General features: G+C 45.5%; 1 protein-coding gene across 2 annotated transcripts; it reads right to left on the bottom strand.

Annotated features, from left to right (window-relative positions):
• Positions 1–1,208: 1,208 nt before the first annotated feature.
• On the bottom strand, positions 1,209–22,816 carry ZNF622 (zinc finger protein 622). Of its 2 annotated transcripts, XM_083449532.1 has the most exons (7): positions 22,013–22,816; positions 18,234–18,836; positions 16,264–16,521; positions 14,604–14,766; positions 11,187–11,299; positions 3,172–3,315; positions 1,209–1,508 (listed from the first exon to the last, which is right to left on the bottom strand). In XM_083449532.1, the coding sequence occupies exons 1-7, from the start codon at positions 22,050–22,052 to the stop codon at positions 1,381–1,383; spliced, it is 1,449 nt and encodes a 482-aa protein (XP_083305658.1). In that variant the 5' UTR covers positions 22,053–22,816; the 3' UTR covers positions 1,209–1,380. The 2 variants fall into 2 exon arrangements, 1 of the variants encoding a protein (XP_083305658.1); XR_014513379.1 differs by lacking the exons at positions 1,209–1,508; positions 3,172–3,315 and adding an exon at positions 8,517–10,095 and having other exon boundaries at positions 10,707–11,299; positions 22,013–22,385.
• Positions 22,817–24,498: the final 1,682 nt, after the last annotated feature.

Raw genomic sequence — 24,498 nt, 5'->3', positions numbered from 1 at the left:
AGAGTAAGACACCTGTGTCCCCCCTGGTTTCAATTTAATTGAAGCATGTCACCAGTTCGTCTCCATGCCATCCACAAATATAAAAGCATCGTCACAGAAAAGCAACTTCCAGGCGGCTGCCAGTAACAGATTAATCACTGCTGAAAGTGGTCATTGCAACCTCTCACAATGCAGTCTTAAAACTGGTTAGGAAGTCCCTAAACCCCACTGGAATTTGTGGGATTTAATACAAAGTCAAGGATTTGGACTGAAGTGTTAAAGGCTCAGAATTTGGAGGCAAGGCTTCTGTGGAAATCACGGAAACTATTTGCCGGTTAATCTACTCAAAAGTCTCTCATCCCCACACACTTTGGCAAGGCCTCTTTTGCAATGGCCTGCTTCCCTACCTATCAACGTAGTCTCTTTTCTGTGAATTATCAAGTTCCGGCTCACTGTTCCCTAGTGTTCAGAAACAGAGGGAGAACTGGTACATTGGTACCTCGGGTTACAAACTTAATTTGTTCCAGAGGTCTGTTCTTAAGCTGAAACCGTTCTTAACATGAGTTGTGCTTTCGCTAATGGGGCCTCCTGCTGCGGCCATGCCGCCGGAACACGACTTCCACTCGCATCTTGGGGCAAAGTTCACAACTAGGGGCATCTACTTCTGGGTTAGTGGAGTTCGTTACCCGAAGCATTCATAAGGAGGACGGTACATAACCCGAGGTTCCACCGTACAGCATTTTGGCCTGGGCATGGGTTAGAAAGCCCCTGGTTCTAAGTTCTCATCTGCTGCAAAAGCCTCTCAAGCAAACGCCTCTCTCTGAGCAGCCGCTCCCTGCAATATGTGGATAATACCGACCTCTCACCTAACAGCATTGTTCAAAGTGTTTGATGCTTCCTCAGCAAATCTTTCAAGTGTCTGAAATGCAACTCAGCTGCGCAGCATAGATACCTGAGAGCCGATACAGTGGTACCTCTGGTTGTGAATGGGATCCGTTCCGGAGGCCCGTTCGCAACATGAAAGGAGCGCAACCTGCAGTGGCGCGTCTGCGCATGCGCAGGTTGTGACTTGCCGCTTCTGCGCATGACATCATTTCACGCTTCTGCGCATGCATGAGCGGCAAAACCCGGAAGTAACCCTTTCTGGTACTTCCGGGTTGCTGCAGGACGTAACCTGAAAGAACGTAACATGAGGTATGACTGTACTGCAAATAACCAGCAAAACATGCTTTCTTATGCATAGGCTTTATTGATTTGAAGTCTGACAACCAGATCTCCTTGGGAAACATGCTGAAATAGCAGCATGCAGTACCACACTTCTCTGCGACTAGATCTTCCTTCCACAGTATTGCAGAAAGAACGAGGCAAGCTCAGGCTAGTCGTGCTTATCGCTGGGCACTCTCAGAACCTGACTTGCGCACGGAAGTGCATCTGCTTTGTAGCGTTATTCTGCATGCTGGTCTTCAACATCCACTTCGCCTTCATCCTCTGAAGGTACTGCATGTCACGCTCACGAGCCAGTGCTGCTCCTGAAATTATGGAGAAAGAGCCAACATTCAAGGTAAATGTAAAGAACTCCTGGATGGTTAAGTCCAGTCAAAGGTGACTATGGGGTTGCAACACTCATCTCGCTTTCAGGCCAAGGAAGCCGCTGTTCGTCCGCAGACAGCTTCCTGGGTCATGTGGCCAGCATGACTAAACCGCTTCTGGTGCAACGGAACACCATGACAGAAACCAGAGCGCACGGAAATGCCATTTACCTTCCCGCCGCAGCGGTACCCATTTATCTACTTGCACTGGTGTGCTTTCAAACTGCTAGGTTGCGAGGAGCTGGGACAGAGCAATGGGAGCTCACTCTGTCACGGGTATTCAAACTGCCAACCTTCTGATAGGCAAGCCCAAGGGGCTCAGTGGCTTAGACCACAGTGCCACCCAACTGCCCCTTCCAACATTCAACACTTAACCTGAAGGCAAAGTAACTTTTACGATGAACAGAAGCACCCAGTCATACAATGATGTCTGCACAGGTCTAGCGGCTTCCTACATAAAATGCCGTTGATGTTGGGAGATGTGTTAAATTTGGGCCCAGGAAGCATGCCTAAATTTGGCAACCAGTTAAATCTAGGCCATCATTCTGTTTCTAAACGCAGTTAGCCAGAAACCCCTAAAAATTCCCAAAGAATAAATAGAGACACACACACACACACACACACACACCTGGGTGCAGAGGGAAGTAACAGAATGCCTAGCCCAGGTGTGTCCAAAGTCCGTTTCGGGGGCAATCAATTTCCTGGGGTAAATCTTTAACCCCCAACAACTTTGGGGTAAAATTGGATGGCAGTTTATTTTCTGGGGTAAAATCCCACCAAAAGCTCAACAACTTCAATCCTAAAAAAAGTTAAATATCTTTGGTTGGCCCTCACCATAGCTGTCAACCGCCCCTTATTTGGCGGGAAAGTCCCTTATCCCAGCGCTGTGTCCCGCTGCTGTCCCTTATTAATGATGTCCCTTCAATTTCCTGGGTTTCAAAGGAAGCAGCTCCTCTCCCTCCCTCCCTGCCGGCCAGGGAGGAGGGAGGCTCCAACTGTGTTGCTTGGCTGCGTTGCTCACCCAATAAGGAGTCTAAGAATGACTGGAGGGGTGGAGCTTGCATGCCTTGTGCCGATCAAATCGACCGCGTTGCCTGGGGACTCGCCTTTGCTCAGCGCTTCTCAGCGGAGAGGTGACGGTGGTTTTCCTTGCTGCATCCCCTTTGCCAGGTTGCTGCACTGTGGGAACCACCGCTTGAGGCTTCGTTTGGCTGCTGGCTGGGCTTTCTGCCTTTGGCTTGGAGGGGCTCAGAAGTTGAACATACCTGTGCTTGGAAAATCCCTTATTATGGCTGCTGATCCCTTATTTTCGAGGCTGCTGGTCCCTTATTTTCAAATCTGTAAGCTGACAGCTATGGCCCTCACACATGTTCACTTCATCAAATCTGGCCCCCTTTGAAAAAAGCTCTAGACAGATGTTACACGCATGGAATTAAGAGACACCAGCTCTTCTAAAAGGTATACCAACTAGTTCAGAATAGCAGGCAGCTACTATAATTGGCGACTTCCAGGAAAATGTCCCTTCTTATGGCTGAAAGAGATGCCTCTCAAGGACAATGGCTAGTAACTGTATGGATGTAACACCCTAATGCTGTTTGCTTACCTGTGCTGCTTGTCCATCCCAGAGCTTTATATTGCTGCAATACTCTGCCCACAGCATGTTTATTTTTAGAAATAGCCACAGCTCTTGAGGAACCAAACCGCTGCTTATAGTATCTCATCAATGAACGGTGACCGATCCGGGCACCTTTGTAAGAAGGAAATGTGAATATTAAAGCAACAGAGTAGCTTTTAAAACAAAGGTAAACTGGAAAGTGGGGATATCATTAGCCACACCATGAAACTCAGAATCCCATAAGGAAGTAGGGATCCGTGAAACCATATACATAACAAAAACTACCATAGAGATATCAACGTTTTCAAAAGTAGTGGGTCCATGGCTTGGCTTCTGAAAAACAGGGAGTCCATAGTACTTAGCTAACTGGGAACCACTGCCATAAGGGAGGGTAGACAATGCCATTTAGGGTAGAAGTAACTGTAAATAACATATTATGTAAAGAACATGTAGAGATTTCCAATTTGCAAGATCTGCAAGGGGCAGCTTACTATACCAAACAAGACTAAACAATGTACAGTGGTACTTCAGTTTTTGAACGTAATCCATTCCGGAAGACCGTTCCGGGTTCCGAAACGTTCGAAAACTCAATATGGAAGCCTCAATACGGAAGCCATGTGGCATGTTCAACTTCCGAGGCTTGTTCAAAAAGTTAAGCTTTTACTTCAGGGTTTACGGCGTTTGAAAACTGAAACATTCGTCCACGGAGACATTCGAAAACTGAGGTACCACTGTAAAATCCAGGTAAGAAGAACTCAACATGGGATACGGCAGACCCTGGTTGTTTATAATACTTACTTAGGCACAAGGCAAACCTGAACATCTCTAGCACCAACAAACTATGGGTGTATAGAAAACACCCAATTCCACAGAAAGACCTATCTTTTATTTCCTTAAATCAGGGATTGGGGGGGGACGGGACCCTGCAGTCCAGCCACCGGCTGTTCAGCATGGAGAAGGTAAAACGGGTTTTTGATGATGTATATGAGGAGATTTCACCCCTCCCATATCCAAGAATCTCCTGAGGAGTCTGCTGATTCTGCAGAGAGGAGAGGCGTGTTCTGCTCTCTACTTATTCTGCTCCAGCACCACATCAAAGAGTCAGTGAGTGAGTCGGTCGGTCAGTCAGTGTGTCAGAGAGAGAGACTGAGTGTTAGAGATTGTGTGTTTAGATAAGGTTGCTGCTAAGAGCAGCTGCAGACACTCAGTGCGGTTTAGCATTCATTTATGCTTAGGCTCATTTAGCTCTGTATATACTTGTATAATAGTTGTAGATAGAATAAAGAAGATATTCTACAGAGCTGCTCTCCGAGTTGTTTATATACTCTGCTGTACTCTGCTGTGCGACGACTGTCTACTTGTGGGAGTGAATCCGGTGCTCACAACTCTAAGCTGTGAGTCCACAGCACTTTGACCTGTTCCTGTGAGGAAGGTGGTCTCTGGAAGTGCTACCCAGCTCACCTAGCCCAGTCGGGGCCGAAGTGGATGAGTCCAGTTAGTGGCACTGGCTCAAGGGCGATGCTGACAGTATAAAGCATGCAATTGCAGCTCCTTCCTCTGCAAATGGTTCTGCTGCAAGAATATCATGGTAGAGAGGGAAATGTCTGAGCAGGGAGAGACAGACTTGTACTCCTTGCAAATATGCAAAACATTATCCATGCATTTTGTAGCTGCATGCCTGCATGAAAGTTTTAGGATACAAATGTTTAGTAGTAGTAGTAATAATAATAATTTTTTTTTCTTATTTATACCCCACTCATCTGGCTGGGTTTCCCCAGACACTCTGGGCACCTTACAGCACATAAACAATTGTAAAATATTAGACAGAGCTTGCAGTTCTGCTTATAATCTGCATTCTTCTGCGGGATTTGCAAAGTCTTTCGCTTTCTGCATAGGCAGGATAGATTTTTAGAAAAAAAGTCTCAACACCCTTTAACACAGCTTGGAAAAAACTATCCACAGAGAAAATGGACAGTGAAGCTCAAGGGCAGTTACTAAAAATTAAATATGTGCCTCTATTTCCATAGGAAACAGCTGTGTGTGTGTTTAATGATTGCGTGTGGCCTCACCCACTATTGGAATGCAGCCCCCGACAGATTTCCACTGGGATAACGTGACCCCCCCCCCTTGTCCCCAAAACAGTTCCCAACAATGCTAAGAATGTGGTTCTCACTTCATTCTGAGAACTTCAGAATTTCGTCCCATTGCAGTGAGTTGCGATGGCTCTTCAGAACTAGGATTTCACACATTTGAGGGTGGGGAGTTGAACACCCCTTTCTTTACGTACTGCCATAGCAGACTAGGTAAAGGTAAAGGGACCCCTGAACATCAGGTCCAGTCGTGGCCGACTCTGGGGTTGCGCCGCTCATCTCGCTTTATTGGCTGAGGCAGCCGGCGTACAGCTTCCAGGTCATGTGGCCGGCATGACTAAGCCGCTTCTGGCTAACCAGAGCAGTGCACGGAAACGCCGTTTACCTTCCTGCCAGAGTGGTACCTATTTATCTACTTGCACTTTAGTGTGCTTTCAAACTGCTAGGTTGGCAGGAGCAGGGACCGGGCAATGGGAGCTCACCCCGTCACAGGGATCCGAACCGCCGAACTTCTGATCGGCAAGTCCTAGGCTCTGTGGTTTAACCCACAGCGCCCCCTTTCTTTATGTACTGCTATAGCAGACTACATGCAACAAATAGGGGAAATGGCTAATCAAGACTCTCTCCCTCTCTCTTAGGCTTTTCTTCTCTTCAGTATTGGTTAAGTGATGCTCTATCAGGGGGGATAAAAATCAATGATGATTTTTTTTAAAAAAATTATTTTTTAAAATTTAAATCGGATTGTTTTAAATTTAAATTGTTTTTTTTTAAAAAAAAAATCTTTTGGAGGAAAAATATTTCTAAAGATAGGTTTCTATTTAAGTTACCTCATATTCCAAAGGCTAGTCATCAGGAAAAAAAAATTTGTTTTAAGTTTTTCATGTGTCTAAGTGGGTTTTTTTTTAAAAAAAAAATGTTTAACCACATCAGTTAACAAACATGGATCCATTTGCTATAATGTTATTATTTTAGTTAAATAAACTGTTTAAATTATTATTAAGGAAATGATTATTTTTCTCCTTCCAATAAAGTACAGAAAAGTTGTCCAAATATAAACAGCTAACTTAGTAAACCTCACAAAAATTCCATGATCATCCGTCTATGTATTTCTAATAGTATAACCAAATCAGTAATTTTTGCTACAACTGTAAAAAAAATATTTTTCCAAAAATGAAACCTTCATCTGGTTGTAAATATTAAGATTATACCAGCAAGAATGAATCTTTCTGTAAAAAAATGATTTTAATCGATTTGATTTAAATCAAATCCACCCTGTGCTCTAATGTATTTTCAATGCCACTTCTTCATGTTGCTCTGTTTACTAGTTACCATTTTTGTAAAACCCTAGAAGCAATATGAAGAGCTAACGCCTTGCAAGAACTAAAACTGTATTTGCTGAATCGGCCACAGCATTAGAAACATAGCCCTCAACGGTAATGCTTGGTCAAAATTCTCCCCTGGCAAATTATTCTTAACAGAGCCTATAGTTCAGAGCTACCCCAAAGCAAAAAGAGCACAAGATCATCATGGATATGTGTGTCTGTGTATCTGGGGAGGTGAAAGAACACAAAGAACTAACTGGCTGAAACAAGAAGAGGGGAGCTTTGAACAATCACGAGAACCTCCAGTGCGCCTCTCTTGAAAAGAGGGCAGGTGGCTATGTTGCAATACAGTGGTACGTTGGGTTAAGTACTTAATTCGTTCCGGAGGTCCGTTCTTAACCTGAAACTGTTCTTAACCTAAAGCACCCCTTTAGCTCATAGGGCCTCCCGCTGCCGCCGTGCTGCCAGAGCACAATTTCTGTTCTCATCCTGAAGCAAAGTTCTTAACCCGAGGTACTATTTCTGGGTTAGCGGAGTCTGTAACCTGAAGCGTATGTAATCCGAGGTACCACTGTACTGTCCTCATGACAAACTGGGTGTGTTCCCTACATGCACACTGCGACCCAAGTCTGATATACTGGAATAGAAAGTATCATATTCCACACCCATGTGAATGTGTTGATCACTTCGAACAGAGTTTGTCATGGGAACAATCTCTAGTAAACAAGCAGAGTCCAGGAACCGGAATGCTAGAATCCCGAAAGTGCCATCTAGTGGCTTACATGTTTAAATATTTACATCAACAGTTTACCGTATTTTTCGCTCCATAAGATGCACCAGACCATAAGGTGCACCTAGTTTTGGGAGGAGGAAAACAAGAAAAAATTATTCTGAATCCCATAAGCCAGAACAGCAAGAGGGATCTGGCTTCTGGGATACTGTGTGGCTGTTCTGGCTTCTGGGATAACCGTGCCAAGCCTCTTCAGGGCAGTGGGATGAAGGCTAGAGGCTGTGCGCGGCTAAGTCAGAAGCCAGGACAGGCGTGTCGCCCCTTCAGCGAAGCTGGAGAAGGAACAGAAGGAGATCCTTCTGTTCCTCCTCCGGCTTCCAGGACAGCTGCGTCACTGAAGGGGTGCTGCGCAGTTCTCCCTCTCTGCACAGTGCCTCTCCTTCACAGGAGAGGTGCTGTGCAGAGAGGGAGAGCTGCGCAGTGCCCCTTCAGCGAAGAAGGAGGAGGAAGAGAAGGGGCTCCGTTCCTCCTCCCACTTCGCTGAAGGGGCGCTGCGCAGCTCTACCTCTCTGCGCAGCGCTATTTGCTCCATAAGACGCACTCACATTTCCCCTTACTTTTTAGGAGGAAAAAAGTGTGTCTTATGGAGCGAAAAATACGGTAAATTTGGGGTCAGCAAAGTTTTTCAGCAGGGGGCTGGTCCACTGTCCCTCAGAACTTGTGGGGGGCTAGTCTATATTTTTTTTTGGGGGGGGGGGAATGAATGAATTCCTATGCCCCACAAATAACCCAGAGATGCATTTTAAATAAAAGGACACATTCTACTCATGTAAAAACACGCTGATTCCTGGACCGTCCGTGGGACGGATTTAAAGGAGATTGGGCCAGATCCAGCCCCCAGACCTTAGTTTGCTTACCCATGGTTTAAAAGCTTGAGGGTCAAATTTTCTACATTGCACACCTCTATTTTCAGGAATGAATCTCGAGCTGAGCAAGACATCACCTATACCAAAGTGTGTTGATAATGAACATACAACTCACAGAGTGTTCTCTTTAAAGCACTGCCCTCAGTATGTGATGACGCTGCACTATAATGTGCTAGAAATCACTCAAAAGGCTCTGAAAGAGAGCATTTCATTTCATTTGCAGCCCACCTTTATCATATGTTACCACCGATTTTCTTTTCTTCTCTTTTTATAAAAAAGAACTTTCCTGTCCCCATAAGGATTTTTAATCAAAGAAAACTCTAACAGGGGCAGAATCCTGAGACCTCACACTCCACTTTGCTGATTTAAATCAAATTCTTTGTTTTGCTCTCCCATTTAAAGCACATACTTCCTTTAGAGTGGCATAAATGTGGATCTCAAGGCTAGACCTGCCGGGGTAAGAGCAGAACTGTGTTGTCACACGCCTGCAGGCCTCTCCTGTGAGATTTTTAAAGCCGGGAAGTGATTTCCCCATTTCTCAGACAGCGTAATATTAAAGACACACGTACGAAAATCACCAGCAAGCTTCAGGGGTGTGCCTGGAAATTTTGCAAGGTGATTGCTACTGCAAGTCAACCAAATGGGCTTGACAGAACTTGTCCCCATGTATTAGCTCCATTGAAAGTAATGGAAGAAACCGTTTATTCGTGATTAGTACAATTAAATACCACTTTTCTTTCAACATGGAACTTAAGGCAGCGAAGTTAAGGCTTCCCAAGGCTGCTGTATAGCTTGTGCCTTCAGACCTTGACTGGAACACTGCATGTTAAGTCTACAACGTTCAGTGTGCTCACTATGAATGCTGCCACACTGAAGTCAACACAACTTTCTTCTGAGTATGCCTTATAAGATCAGAGTGCAAGAGCACAGGCAGAGATGCAATAACGTGGCACACACTGGGCTGAGGTCTTTTTTCTTTAAGACTCTTCTCTTAGGGATGGATAAGATACAAAGGCCCTCAACAGCCCTGCCCCACAAAGTTCTTGTTGACTAATCCCACTGCAACAGACTCGACTTCTCCACGCACATCAACACAACCATCAGTGGATCAACAACTGATGGAGCAAGGAACTTGCTTCGGGGGGTCAAAATCTGCCAACGGATGCTGGTTCCCGGACAGAGGCATGCTCACACCGCAGTCACAGCATCAGCACAAAAGCTGGGTGTCCACCAGTATGCGGATGATACCCAGCTCTACCTCTCCTTCAGATCAGAACCAGTGAGGGTAGTGAAGGTCCTGTGTGAGTGCCTGGAGACGGCTGGCAGGTGGATGGCGGCTAACAGATTGAGGTTGAATCCTGCCAAGACATAAGTACTGTTTTTTGGGGACAGGGGGCGGGTGGGTGTGGGGGACTCCCTGGTCCTGAATGGGGTAACCGTGCCCTTAAAGACCAGGTGCGCAGCCTGGGAGTCATTTTGGACTCACTGCTGTCCATGGAGGCGCAGGTTAATTCTGTGTCCAGGACGGCTGTCTACCAGCTCCATCTGGTACAGAGGCTGAGACCCTACCTGCCCACAGACTGTCTTGCTAGGGTGGTGCATGCCCTGGTTATCTCCCGCTTGGAATACTGCAATGCGCTCTACGTGGGGCTACCTTTGAAGGTGACCTGGAAACTACAGCTAATCCAGAATGCGGCAACCAGACTGGTGACTGGGAGTGGTCGTTGGAACCATATAACACTAGTCATAAAGGATCTTCACTGGCTCCCAGTACGTTTCTGAGCACTATTCAAAGTGTTGGTGATGACCTTTAAAGTCCTAAACGGCCTCAGCCCAGTATACAGCTAAAAAAGCCAATGCAATTCTGGGCTGCATCAATAGGAGTATAGCATCTAGATCAAGGGAAGTAATAGTGCCACTGTATTCTGCTCTGGTCAGACCTCACCTGGAGTACTGTGTCCAGTTCTGGGCACCGCAGTTCAAGAAGGACACTGACAAACTGGAAGGTGTCCAGAGGAGGGCAACCAAAATGGTCAAAGGCCTGGAAACGATTCCTTATGAAGAACGGCTAAGGGAGCTGGGCATTTTTAGCCTGGAGAAGAGGAGGTTAAGGGGGGATATGATAGCCATGTTCAAATATATAAAAGGATGTCATATAGAGGAGAGAGAAAGGTTGTTTTCTGCTGCTCCAGAGAAGCGGACACGGAGCAATGGATCCAAACTACAAGAAAGAAGATTCCACCTAAACATTAGGAAGAACTTCCTGACAGTAAAAGCTGTTCGACAGTGGAATTTGCTGCCAAGGAGTGTGGTGGAGTCTCCTTCTTTGGAGGTCTTTAAGCAGAGGCTTGACAACCATATGTCAGGGGTGCTCTGATGGTGTTTCCTGCTTGGCAGGGGGTTGGACTCGATGGCCCTTGTGGTCTATTCCAACTCTATGATTCTATGATTCTACCTGAAAGAGCATCTCCACCCCCATCGTTCCGCCCGGACACTGAGATCCTCCTCGGAGGGTTTTCTGCTAGTTCCCTCACTATGAGAAGCGAAGTTACAGGAAACCAGGCAGAGGGCCTTCTCGGTAGTGGCACCTGCCCTGTGGAACACCCTCCCTTCAGATGTCCAGGAGATAAAAAAATTACACAACTTTTAGAAGACATCTGAAGGCAGCCCTGTATTGGGAGGTTTTTAATGATGTTTTATGTTTTTGGATATGCTGTAAGCAGCTCAGAGTAGCTGGGAAAACCCAGCCAGATGGTTGGGGTATAAATAAAAAAAAATAGTATTATTATTAAATATTCTGGGGACAGCTCACCTTCAAGGCAAGTCATTTGGAAAGCAACTGTGTGAACCACCCAGCCTGACTTTCACTAATTGTTAATGAATCTGTAAAGTGAGCACTTGGGGCAATCCTGGCATATTTCAAGAATACACTTACCTGAAGGTAAAATCAGCTCCATTGAATCATCATCATAATCCAAATTCTTCTCCGGTGGCAGTTCTTCAGACATCTCTGCACCATCTCCTTCCTGATAGTCAGGATAAGTGCTCCTATGAAACAGATATAGCAAGGTTCGGCGTTATTTCCCCTAGTAAGGACTGCATGCTTAACAGCTCAATCACAAGACCAGCTACCAACCAGTGATTTACACAGGTTACCCATTAAAACTTCTGAGGAGGAGGTGAAAGTCTCTTTTGAGTAATACAGTGGTGCCTCACAAGACGAAATTAATTCGTTCCGCGAGTTTTTTCGTTGAGCGAGTTTTTTCGTCTTGCGAAGCACCACTGCAGTTAAACACTAACAACGGTGGGGAGGAGCGGGGAGAAGCAGGGCAGCTGCCGCAGCCGGTACCTCGGACTCACCAGCGCCTTGTGGACACCGCGCGACGCGGCTGCTGGAGGGCGGCGGGGCTCAGGAGCGCGACTCTGGCTGCAACGCTGGCTGCTGGCGGCAATGGCTCCTGAGGGGAGCACGCAAGGGGGGTGGGCAGCGGCGCGAGGCAGCCGGAAGGTCAGCCGGAAGGTGGGAGGGAGCCGGAGGAGCGGGGAAGCGAGCGTGCGTGCGTGCAGTGACCATCGCCATGTCAGGAGAGGCAGGGCCGTTTCGTCTAGCGAAGCAAGCCCTTAGAAAAATCTGTCTTGCGAAGCACCTCAGAAAACGAAAAACCCTTTCGTCTAGCGAGTTTTTCGTCTTCCGAGGCATTTGTCTTGCGGGGTACCACTGTATGCCACAAACAGCTACATATTCTCCAGAACTGTGACAGCAAAGCCACTGCAAGGTTCTGGAATAGCGTTCGAATGAGACTTGGCTTCTGAAATCTCTCAACACACTCAAAGCTGATCTTCTCATTCACAACTGTCAAGTAGTATAACTGTACCAGGACTAGGAAAACAGGAAGACACGAAACACAGGAAAATCAGGAAACGTGGAGGTTTTAGATGAGAGCTAGAGGACTGCATATATCAATGCTCCCCTTTGAAAAAATTAAAAAGGAATAGAAGAACTCCTGTACTTATACCAGGGAGAAAGGTTCTAGCATAGCTTTCACTGTGATGCACTAATTTTCTACATGCAAGGAGTCTGCATTGTTTCTATGGGGATAAGCAAGAATGAAATCCCTCACCTTAACCTAGAATGGTACAATCCCAGCTGACTGTCACCCACAATGGTCTACGGATGCCTGTTTTAAAGCTCTTTTTTGCTTTTAACTTGCTTTTAATGTTTTATGATGTTACTGTTTGTTTTTTGGTTTTTATGTTGTTGTAAACTGCTGTGATATATATTTATGATACAGCTGTATATATTTTGATACAACAAACAAACAAACAAACAAACAGGGCTATACTATTATTCTAGTCTGCTGTAAAAGAACGCACTGTATCCATATGATGGGGCTATAGAACAATAACCTAACAGAATGTAGGTTTTAAGCTAAAAGGTTATTGCTGGAGACCAAGTACCAGTGGCAAGGTGGAAACAGTGGTTATATTCAGATGATCAAATCCTGGCTTAATATACCATTTTAATAAATGGCCTAATGGCATAATAGTTAAGCCAAAATATGATTGTCCAAATCTTAGGTAGTTAAAAAAACAGGGGAACAGTTTCTAGACATATGGGAATTTAAGTAACTTGTTATTGAACACCATCAAAAAGGTTTAAAACAATCTGGATGTCAAGGCTTTGTTTTTTTAAATAGCCTTCTTGTTTCTGAGCTTACCAGGAAACTGCCGATTTGACTTCTTTCCCCTTGCACATGTGACAGCTTGAAGAGTCAAGTTATACAGCTGAAGCACAAAAACCCTTACGAATTCCACTGTGGGTTCCCCTGTACTCAAGTTTACATTTACTACAACGTTTAAGGGTAGAAAGGAATGACTAGTGGACACTGAAAACCAACTCATAACTTATGTTGGCCACCTAATAGTAAATATTTTGGTGAAAAGCAGCCTATACATTTTACAAAATAAAACACTTTGCATTAGAGCAGCCTGCTGAAGGGAAAATGTAGTTCCACCAGCACAATCTTCTTTGAAGTTCTATTTTAGATTCAAAAGGGCTTATGCAAAAGTGATTTCTGGTAGATTGTGCCCCATATTTCTTGGTCCATCAGCTGGTACACCTTTATTGGCTAGCGCAGGAAATCATTTGTCCATAATGTATAAAACCAGCCCTATCCCATGGACTCAAATTAACTGACTACCTTTTAACATATTTCCAATGTACATCCCCCCCCCCCCGCTGCCTACAACAAAGGATCAAAGCTATCCAGTACCCTTGCTTGCCCAGCTAAATGTCTAGGAAGCATTTGTCCCACTGCTGCAGAAATTCTTGTGAAATAAAATGTTTGGGCTTCACATGAGCATACAGTGGTACCTCGGGTTAATTACTTAATTCGTTTCGGAGGTCCGTTCTTAACCTGAAACTGTTCTTAACCTGAAGCACCAATTTAGCTAATGGGGCCTCCTGCTGCCGCTGCACTGCTGGAGCACAATTTCTGTTCTCATCCTGAAGCAAAGTTCTTAACCTGAAGCACTATTTCTGGGTTAGCAGAGTCTGTAACCTGAAGCGTATGTAACCCGAGGTACCACTGTATAAGCAAGTTGTATCCAAACAGACTTCTGAAAGGTCTAATGGATTTTTGGGGAAGCCACTGGTTTTCAAGAGGCTAACAGACATGTCAGCACTCAAGTAAGAAGAAGGCTGCTTCCACATTAACAACAGCCCCACACCGCTCCAGTGAGTGAACACTTTGTGAGCAAGCAGAATAAAGCGACTTGTTTCCAATGCCAGGATCCAACCATGGTTAGGGAGCAGCAGCAGCAGCAGCAGCAGCAGCAGCAGCAGCAGCAGGGAAGTAGAATGTTACTCTGCCCATCCACGAGAGTCTTGCTTGTGTATGTTACCCGAGTAGCACAATATTAGTAAAGGTAAAGGGACCCCTGACCATTAGGTCCAGTCGTGACAGACTCTGGGGTTGTGGCGCTCATCTCACTTTATTGGCCGAGGGAGCCGGCGTACAGCTTCCAGGTCATGTGGCCAGCATGACTAAGCCACTTCTGGTGAAGCGGAGCAGTGCACGGAAATGCAGTTTACCTTCCCACCGGAGTGGTACCTATTTATCTACTTGCACTTTGACGTGCTTTCGAACCACTAGGTGGGCAGGAGCAGGGACCGAACAACGGGAGCTCACCCTGTCGCGGGGATTCGAACCGCCGACCTTCTGATCAGCAAGTCCTAGGCTCTGTGCCACAGTGCCACCCGCGTCCCAGCACAATACTAGACCAAAGCAAATGCCAAAACTGAAATGTTTCATTTGCTGTGTGTCTAAATTTGGCCGCTGCCGTTTCCCACCTGAAGTCATAGAAGTCTGCAAACTCCAGAGCAGCATCGCCTTCCGTGAAGAGCTTGCAGTGGCTTTTGTCGTTCATGTGGGCCTGCACAGCTTCCGTCGTGTAGAAGGATTTCCCCTTCTCATTGCACCACAGGCAGATCTTCCCAATGCCAACCTTCTCTCCTGTAAGTTGTGAGGAGAAAGATACACACACTGTACTCTCCCATCTTATGCTAACAAAGATATTTGGTGGTTTCACAGCATTCCACAGCCCAAATGTTGTTCTACTGTACACCAGGGATGGGAAACCTGTGTGTTGCTGAACTCCCAAATCCAATTAACCCCGTGGAAGTTTTAAGTCTAGCAACATCTGGAAGACCACACCCCTGCTGCACATTATACAGTAAATACAAAAACGTTCACAAATAAAATAGTATAGAGGTATGGTAAAGGACCCCTGGACGGTTAAGTCCAGTCAAAGGCAACTATGCGGTTGCAGCACTCATTCATGAATGAAATTTATTACAGTCCCAGACCAGACTGGTGCTGTGGGTTAAACCACAGAGCCTAGGACTTGCTGATGAGAAGGTCGGCAGTTCGAATCCCTCCGAAGGGGTGAGTTCCCGTTGCTCGGTCCCTGCTCCTGCCAACCTAGCAGTTCGAAAGCACGTCAAAGTGCAAGTAGATAAATAGGAACCGCTCTGTCGGGAAGGTAAACGACGTTTCCGTGCGCTGCTCTGGTTCGCCAGAAGCGGCTTAGTCATGCTGGCCACATGACCTGGAAGCTGTACACCTGCTCCCTCTGCCAATAAAGCAAGATGAGCTCCGCAACCCCAGAGTCGGGCACGACTGGACCTAATGGTCAGGGCTACCTTTACCTTTACCTTTACTAAGCGAACATAAAACACAATAGAATTAAGTTTGTTACAATAGAATTAAGTTTGTTACAATAGAATTAAGTTTGCGGCACTCATCTCGCTTTCAGGCTGAGGGAGCCGCCGTTTGTCCACAGACAGCTTTCCAGGTCATGTGGCCAGCAGGACTAAACCGCTTCTGGCGCAACGGGACACCGTGATGGAAACCAGAGCACACGGAAACGCCGTTTACCTTCCCGCCGCAGCAGCAACTATTTATCTACTTGCACCTTTACATGCTTTTGAACTGCTAGGTTAGCAGGAGCTGGGACAGAGCAACAGCTCACCCCTTCGCTGTCATTTGAACTGCCAACCTTCTGATCGGCAAGCCCAAGGGGCTCAGTGGTTTAGACCACAGCGTCACCCGTGTCCCCCACAATTATAATATCCTTGAATCAGTTTACCTCACAATAATTTCATAATTACCTGTCTATGTATTTCTAATAGTATAACCAAATCAGTAATTTTTGATATAACTCTAAAAACTACTCTGAAAATTGATTATTCAAAAAATGAAACCTTCATCTGGTTGTAAATATTAAGATTATACCAACAAGATGGAGTCTTTCTGTAAAAAAATAAATGATTTAAATGAAGTCTTACTGACTAGTGATTTAAATCAATTTGATTTAAATCAAATCCACCCTGTTTCAAATGATATGTATTTTACTCTGAGGAACAACACTGAGATGAATGCCACAGGATGCCATCTTAAAATCAACAAGAGAGCTTTAGATAGTTGAGGCTGGCATGTCTTAAGACTTACCCAAGTATTTAATCAGACCTCTGATATCCACAAGATATTCTATATCTGGAATAAAGAAACTGTGAACTTTTGTCATGTGGGACACATTCTTCATGAGGCAGCTTGAATGGTGGGAACAGAATAAGCAGTCGGTTACTGGGATCGCATCTGAGCTGGGATGATCCTTCCCAGACGCACTCTCTTCGGCCTCATCCGGGATTCCTTCCATCGGTCCTTCTTCGACCTCCAGATCTTCATCTGAGTCTACATCCTCCCAACCTTTCAAACCAAGCAAAAGTGAAAGCTTAGGAGGAATCTTTTCGTGCTGACCAAAAGATGCAGGTTAACCATACAATACAAGCGGCAGGCTAGTGATCTCATAATTATGAATGGTCTATCACTCCCTTGATTGCTCCCAAAATCATTTGGGCTGCTTGAGCATTCAAGGTAACACTAAAAAACCTCCCTAAGAACACTGTGCTGTCTTCTTTTTAGTGCCTGCTTAAAAATTTATTGTTTAGGCTTTAACTTTGTATTAATTTGGTGACAGTTGGTGTGTTTTTTTGGAAAATCAATAATAACAATAATTTCCCCAGCCCCAACAGAACACAATAAAACATCAAACATTAAAAACTTCCCTAAAGAGGGCTGCCTTCAGAAGTCTTCTAAAAGTCAGATAGTTGTTTATTTCCTTGACATCTGGTGGGAGGGCGTTCCACAGGGTGGGCGCCACTACCAAGAAGGCCCTCTGCCTGATTCCCTGTAACCTCACTTCTCGTAGTGAGGGAACCAGTAGAAGACCCACAGAGCTGGACCTCAGTGTCTGGGCTGAACGATGGGGGTGGAGACGCTCTTTCAGGCATACTGGGCGAAGGCCGTATAATTGGCAAAAAAAACCCACATTTTTCTTTAGGCAAGTCTGTTGAGACGAAGCTACATATGTTTTACCTCCTTTGAGCTACTATGAATTCTAACAATCCTTCGGAATGTTTTTCTATACATGTATTTTAACCATTGTTATCAATAATTTTATTGCTCTATATTTTTGTAACCAGCTTAGGGGTTTTCTTACAATCAAGTGGTATAAATTTTTTGTTAAAACAATTAAAAAAAAAATATTCAAGCAGCCCAAATTCTCCCTATCTCCTCTATATTTTCAGCCTAGATATAAACTGCTAATTTGAACTAGCTGCTGTACAAAGCCTATGAATGGGACTTTCTAATAAACCCAACACAACACAAACACATGTTGTTGTTGACCACCTCCCATCAGCCTCAGCCAACATGGCCAGGAATGATGGGAATTGTAGTTCAGAAGATCTCCCAGTACGTTTCCGAGCACAATTCAAAGTGTTGGTGCTGACCTTTAAAGCCCTAAACGGCCTCGGTCCAGAATACCCCCATCGTTCAGCCCAGACACTGAGATCCAGCACTGAGGGCCTTCTGGCGGTTCCCTCATTGCGAGAAGTGAGGTTACAGGGAACCAGGCATAGGGCCTTCTTGGTAGTGGCGCCCACCCTGTGGAACGCCCTCCCACCAGATGTCAAGGAAATAAACAACTATCTGACTTTTAGAAGACTTCTGAAGGCAGCCCTCTTTAGGGAAGTTTTTAATGTTTGATGTTTTATTGTGTTCTGTTGGGGCTGGGGAAATTATTGTTATTATTGATTTTCCAAAAAAACACACCAACTGTCACCAAATTAATACAAAGTGTGGAACACCCTTCAGATGTGAAGGAAATAAGCAGCTATCCTATCTTTAAAAGACATCTGAAGGCAGCCCTGTTCAGGGAAGTTTTAAATATTTAACGCTGTATTGTTTCTAACACTTGATTGGGAGCCGCCCAGAGTGGCTGGGGAAACTCAGCCAGATGGGCCGGGTATAAATAATAAATTATTATTATTATAATTATATGGATGGCTTTTCCTGTGCTAAAGCATCCAAACTCCCCAAAAGACTGCTGCCAGAATAAACTGCCCTTGCCCCGCTACCTTCTTCCATATCGTCGGCCTCCTCTTCTTCCTCCGACTGATCTCTTGCCAGCTTCTTGGCCTGTTCCTCAAACCACTGCAGCCGGGGAGCTTTTTCCGCACGCTCTCTGCTACTTTCCACAGCAACCGAAGATCCAGCAGCACCGTCAGGCAAGAAGGGAGCCTTCTTTGGAGACAGGGAGGGCTGAGCTCTGATGGCTTGCTGGATGGCGGCATTCATGGCATCTTTGTCGACGTTCTCTTGAGCGAGGCCTTTCTCCAAGTTCTTCTCATTCAGGAGTTCGACCTTCTTGCTGACCGCCTGGACGGCTTTCTTCTCGAACTCCAGGTGCTTCTTGGACTTCAGGTGGTTCTCGTAAGCGTTGAAGTTGGAGAACCTCTTGCTGCAAGCCGTGCAGTAGGTAGCAGTCGCCTTGTTCTGCTCCTCCAGCCCGGCTCTCTGCGCCAGAACCCTCTCCTGGAAGTTCTCAGCAGTGACAGGTGGCATCTCGGCAACTTTCCGTTTCAGGTTGTACCTGTGCCAGTCGGTCTTGTAGTGGGCACGCTGGACATCGGCATCCTTGAAAGCCACGCGGCAAGTGATGCAAGTGTACGACGCCACGGCTGGAGAGGAAGCAGAACACACAAACGTCATAATAGAGGTTAGCTAAGACAAGCAAAAGCCTGAAATTCAGCTTAACACAACGGTCTTAGGCATGCCTTATATTAACAGGAATAAAACAGGCAACCTGGGAGGGGAGGAATTTTACACAGCCCATGGAACTAAAAACAGGTTAATGAAATATGTGGCACAATCCGAACAAACACTTCGAAGTCCCATTGATTTCTCCAACAAACAAAATCAGCATCTGGTATGCCCGCTGTGACCCTACCTGCCCACAGATTGTCTTGCCAGAATGGTGCACACTCTGGTTATCTCCTGCTTGGACTACTGCAATGTGTGCGGGGCTACCTTTGAAAGTGACCCGGAAACTACAATTAATCCAGAATGCGGTAGCTAGACTGCAGACTGGGAGTGGCTGCCGGCACCATATAACACCGGTCTTGAAAGACCTACACTGGCTCCTGCGACGTTAACATATATGAGAGAGTGCTGGAGGGGAAATAGTTAAATAGGTTGCACAGACAGGACCCAGGGGGGTGGAGTCAGTGGGTCTATAAAACTAGTTCTGGGAGGAGTTCGTTGGGAGTTGTGGGTGGGTAGTTGGTTGGATTGCGTGGGTTGGCTGGTTGGGAAAGGCAGTTGGTAACAGAGAGACAGTTAGGGCAGTTGGTCCTTGAGTGTGGGGGAAGGTAGCAGAGATAGAGAGAGGAACATAAGACTAAGAAAGTAAAGAGGAACACTGTTTGGTATGCTGTAAAAGTTTTGTTTTATGTCTGAAATACAATACACTCTTCTTTATTATAGAATCATAGAATCGGAAGAGACCACAAGGGCCATCGAGTCCAACCCCCTGCCAAGCAGGAAACACCATCAGAGCACTCCTGACATATGGCTGTCAAGCCTCTGCTTAAAGACCTCCAAAGAAGGAGACTCATTTTTTTTGCCCAAGTGCAATACTTTACATATTAATTAAAAAGCTGACTGAGACTGAAGTGATTTTACCAGGGAGGACCTGGTAGGTGGCAGCGGATTAGTGGTGTACGGGTCAATAGTCCGTGAGACAACTGGGGGCTCCGTATGAACGCTACAGCTCCCAGTACATTTCCGAGCACAATTCAGAATGTTGGTGCTGACATTTAAAGCCCCAAACGGCCTTGGCCCAATATACCTGAAGGAGCTTCCCCACCCCCATTGTTCAGCCTGGACACTGAGGTCCAGCTGCGAGGGCCTTCTGGCGGTTCCCTCACTGCTGAGAAGTGAAGCTACAGGGAACCAGGCAGAGGGCCTTCTCAACAGTGGTGCCCACCCTGTGGAACACCCTCCCATCAGATGTCAAGGAAATACAGTAAACAACTATCTGACCTTTAGAAGACATCTGAAGGCAGCCCTGTTTAGGGAAGTTTTTAATGTTTGATGTTTTATTGCTTTATTATTATTATTATTATTATTATTATTATTATTCTGTTGGGAGCCTCCCAGAGTGGCTGGGGAAACCCAGCCAGATGAGCAGGGTATAAATAATAAATTATAATATTATTATTATGCTTTATATTAACAGGAAAAAACAGGCAACCTGGGAGGGCAGGAATTTTACACACCCCGTGGATCTAAAAATAGAGCTTAATGAAATATGCGGCACAATCCAAACAAAAAACTTTGAAGTCCTATTGATTTCCCCAACAGACAAAATCAGCACAATATTGTTGGCATCTGTCTGTCTCAAGAGGCAATGCGATGAAGTAAAACCACCAAAGCGACTTCCCAGGAGCGCAAGCCTGGGTAGTGTGTATGGAGGTCCTGGGCTGCCCAGACAACAAGACTCCCCTCTTGGCCTCACTGATGTGGTCCAAAGGAAAGCAGAGCAATACATTTGGCATCAGCTTGGCTGCAGGAGTTGCCAGAGGAAGGCATACAAGGCACCATCCAACCATCTTAGGGAAGCCACTCTGGATTTGTGTTGTGTTCTCCGAAAAGGCCGTGGAGGTTTGGGATAAGTGTTTTCCTTCTCCTAGCTTTTCCAGCTGCACTGGCTCCCGGTGGAGTACAGGGTCAGATTTAAGGTGCTGGTTCTGACCTTTAAAGCCCTTCACGGCCTAGGACCCTCATACCTACGGGACCGCCTCTCCCGGTATGCCCCACGGAGAGCCTCAAGATCCATAAATAGCAACACCCTAGTGGTCCCGGGTCCTAAGGAAGTTAGATTAGCTTCAACCAAAGCCAGGGCCTTCTCAACACTGGCCCCGGCCTGGTGGAACGCTCTGCCTCATGAGACCAGGGCCCTGCAGGATCTGATTTCTTTCCGCAGGGCCTGTAAGACAGAGTTGCTCTGCCTGGCCTTTGGCTTGGAGCCAATTTGATTCCCTCCCCCTCTTTCTTTTTTCTTTTTCCTTTCTCCTCCTGTGATGAGGCTGCATTTTAATATTTTAATGTTTCAATATTTTAATTGTTGTATTTTAATCTTGTTTTTAAGTTGTATTCATTCAACTTGTTTTTATTATTGCTTGTTAGCCGCCCTGAGCCCGGCCTTGGCTGGGGAGGGCGGGGTATAAATAAAAATTACTACTACTACTATTATTATTATTAGATCTCTTTCCAGGTTGATGAGCTCCATCTGCCCCTACAGCACAATATGCTAACAAAGTAACACTAAGGTACATATTGGCACAGTAAATCCCAATTAGTATTTTCCACAGAACCAGTAAGAGAAGGAAATGCACCAGCTGGTGCTAAAAAGTTGTAACGTGACTAGGGAATTCAAGAGGTCCTTTGGTTAAATTAATGTAACTTAAGTTTTTGCTGGTAAATAAAATGTGTGCAATAGTGCATACAAATCCTTAAAAATGATGGCAAGTACTTGCAGTTATATTATATATGGTATATTTTTATTTATATATTGTACATATTTTCTATTACCTGACACTTTCAGAAGACTTTCAGAATTCTCTGGCCTTCCGAGAGCAGTTCATTTGCTTCTTAATCAAATGTACCCTTACCAAGCCAAATGCTGTCCAGTCACAAAAATAACAGGTTTAAATTCCTCATGCTCCAAAACATGTTTTTCAGACCCCCCTCACTGAATAAATAGGCAAACATTAAATTTCAGCTCCTAAACTGACACGCCCAAAGTGAACGGGACACCTGGCTCCATCGTCACAGAGACTTTGCACCGTCCTACCTGACGTCGCCGGACAGTCGGGCGACTCGCTGCTGCTCATAATCCAGCGGCTGAAAAGGCCGCGTCGGAAGCAAAAGTGGTTGTTTTTATTAGAAAGAAAAAAGGATATCAGCTATTCCAATCCTGAACGACGACACGGAACGCTGGTGAAAGAAGGCAGCGCGATGGAACGTTGAGCGTGGGAAAGAGAACGTTGAGCGTGGGAAAGAGAACGTTGGAGCGGCGAAGATTCCACCGAACTTTGATCACTGCCGGCTCCAAAGACGCAACGCTTCCCTTCCCTTTTTCCGGCCTCGCAGCCACGCTTCAGCGTCGAAGCTTTTCCTTCTCGCTCGCAGGAAGCGGAAGAAGGCTTTGACGGCTGTTTCCCGCTTCCTCCTCCTCCTCCTCCTCCTCCTCCTCCTCCTCCTCCTCCTCTCGAGCGCCCTCTTCGCGCACGGAGGGTTACATGCTGCGCCGTGTTATTCTCCCCATTTTTCCAGCGGCGCAAAGAGGGGCAACCGATTCTTTTGCGTGCCCCACAAGGCAGAGGCTGGGAAAGAGGACCCCAGCTTGGACGCCCCCAGCCCATGGTGCCACCCGCTTTTACGCGCGAGAGCCACGGAAGGCAGCGTCTGGTTCTCCGGATTCTTCTCAGTTGCCCTCGGTATCCACTCCGGGCGCTGCGCGATGAGGACTTGGTGCTTGCTCGGGAGAAAACACAAAACATCCACTTCTGCCCCGGCCGCTCTCTGTCCTCTCTCCAACTCTGGGCTAACCCTGGCGCCTTCAGGCGTTGTTGGACAGCAGTTTTCATCAGCTCCAGCCAGGGATGATGATGATGATAATAATTTATTATTTATACCCCGGACAACTGGCTGCGTTTCCCCAGCCACTCTGGGCGGCTCCCAATCAAGTGTTAAAAAAAATACAGCATTAAATATTAAAAACATCCCTAAACAGGGCTGCCTTCAGATGTCTTTTAAAGATAGGATAGCTGCTTATTTCCTTCACATCTGAAGGGAGGGTGTTCCACAGGGTGGGCTACACTACCGAGAAGGCCCTCTGCCTGGCTCCCTGTAACCTCACTTCTCGCAATGAGGGAACCGCCAGAAGGCCCTCGGTGCTGGATCTCAGTGCCCTGACTCTCCTCGTTAGCATTAAGATAAATTCAACAGTGTAAGTTTTGATGGATGTAATAATGGAATACCGAATGGTTTAGTTAAAATATGCGGGGATTTATGTTATGCAAAATGAACCATGGAAAGAGTAAAAGTCACTGACATTTTAAGGTTGTTTAAATGAATAGTCTAAATTGTAAAACAGAAAATTTAATCAAAAAATATATTTTTTAAATAATTAAATTTATAGCCCATAAATCCAATGGAATTGAGTTGGTGGAAAGCATGGGAGAGGACAGACGGGATTTTGTTAGTTGCAGATGCTAAATTTTGTCTAATGTGTTGACATGACTCAACACCAGTATTATCAGAGGTTATAAACTAGTGTGATGCAAAAGGGCTATTACCAAATATGCTGACGTAAATAGCTGCACACACAAACTTAAGCTTTAAATGTTGTTGACATACCACCACAGCTATCACTTTACATTAACTGGAGGGCATCGTCCATCGTCACATGTATGCACAAAACAACCAACTTGCAGGGACTTCTGTAGTAGTCAAACACTAACCTCAAATCAGTTCAATTATAACTTCAGAGGATATTTGGCCAGGTATTATTAGATGTTGTACACCCCCTTCCCTTTTTACTGAAGAAGTGCAAAAAGCTTTGTGCAGGAGGCATAAAAATAGGTTAAAAAGTTACAAGGAGGCATCCACCCACCATCTTTAGCCTTTTTACTTGTGGGAAACCAATCCCAATCTGTGCTTTTATCTTACAAAGCTACAGAATTTAAGCCCATTTCAAAGCAACTCCCACTGATTTCAATGGAATTAACATTCAAGTATGCATCTTCAAAAGGCAGTTTCACAACATCCGAAGTATTTTTAGTAGTTCAGTGTTTTATCCATTCTGCTTTGAGGGTCTAAGGGGTAGTTCTCACATTGAAATTTTAAATACTGAAAACACCCCTGGGTCTGAACCGGAAATTGTAATATAATATCAGTTTGCAAGAGAGAAGTTACCGTAGTGAAGATCATACAGAGGTCCTCATAATTATGTGTTTACCAGGAGCAGACAAATGGGAAAATAATTTCTTCTCTCTCAAGTGTAACAGGAAATGAGGCCTGATGAAGTACCAGTGTAAGTGGTAGCTTTTTGTTTATTGCTAAATGCAGAACAGAACAAAAAGTGTAAGGGAAATCCTTGCGGGCCAGAGGTACCTTAATTCATTGTACAGTGGTACCTCGGGTTACAAACACTTCGGATTGAAGACTCCAATAACCCAGAAGTAGTACCTCGGGTTAAGAACTTTACTTCAGGATGAGAACAGAAATTGCATGGTGGCAGCAGGAGGCCCCATTGGCTAAAGTGGTACCTCAGGT

Source organism: Podarcis tiliguerta (assembly GCF_965153285.1).
Source record: "Podarcis tiliguerta genome assembly, chromosome: 7".
In the NCBI taxonomy this organism is placed as follows: Eukaryota; Metazoa; Chordata; class Lepidosauria; order Squamata; family Lacertidae; genus Podarcis; species Podarcis tiliguerta.
Note: the sequence above shows the minus strand (reverse complement) of the source record. Positions and strands in the feature narration are given on the sequence as shown.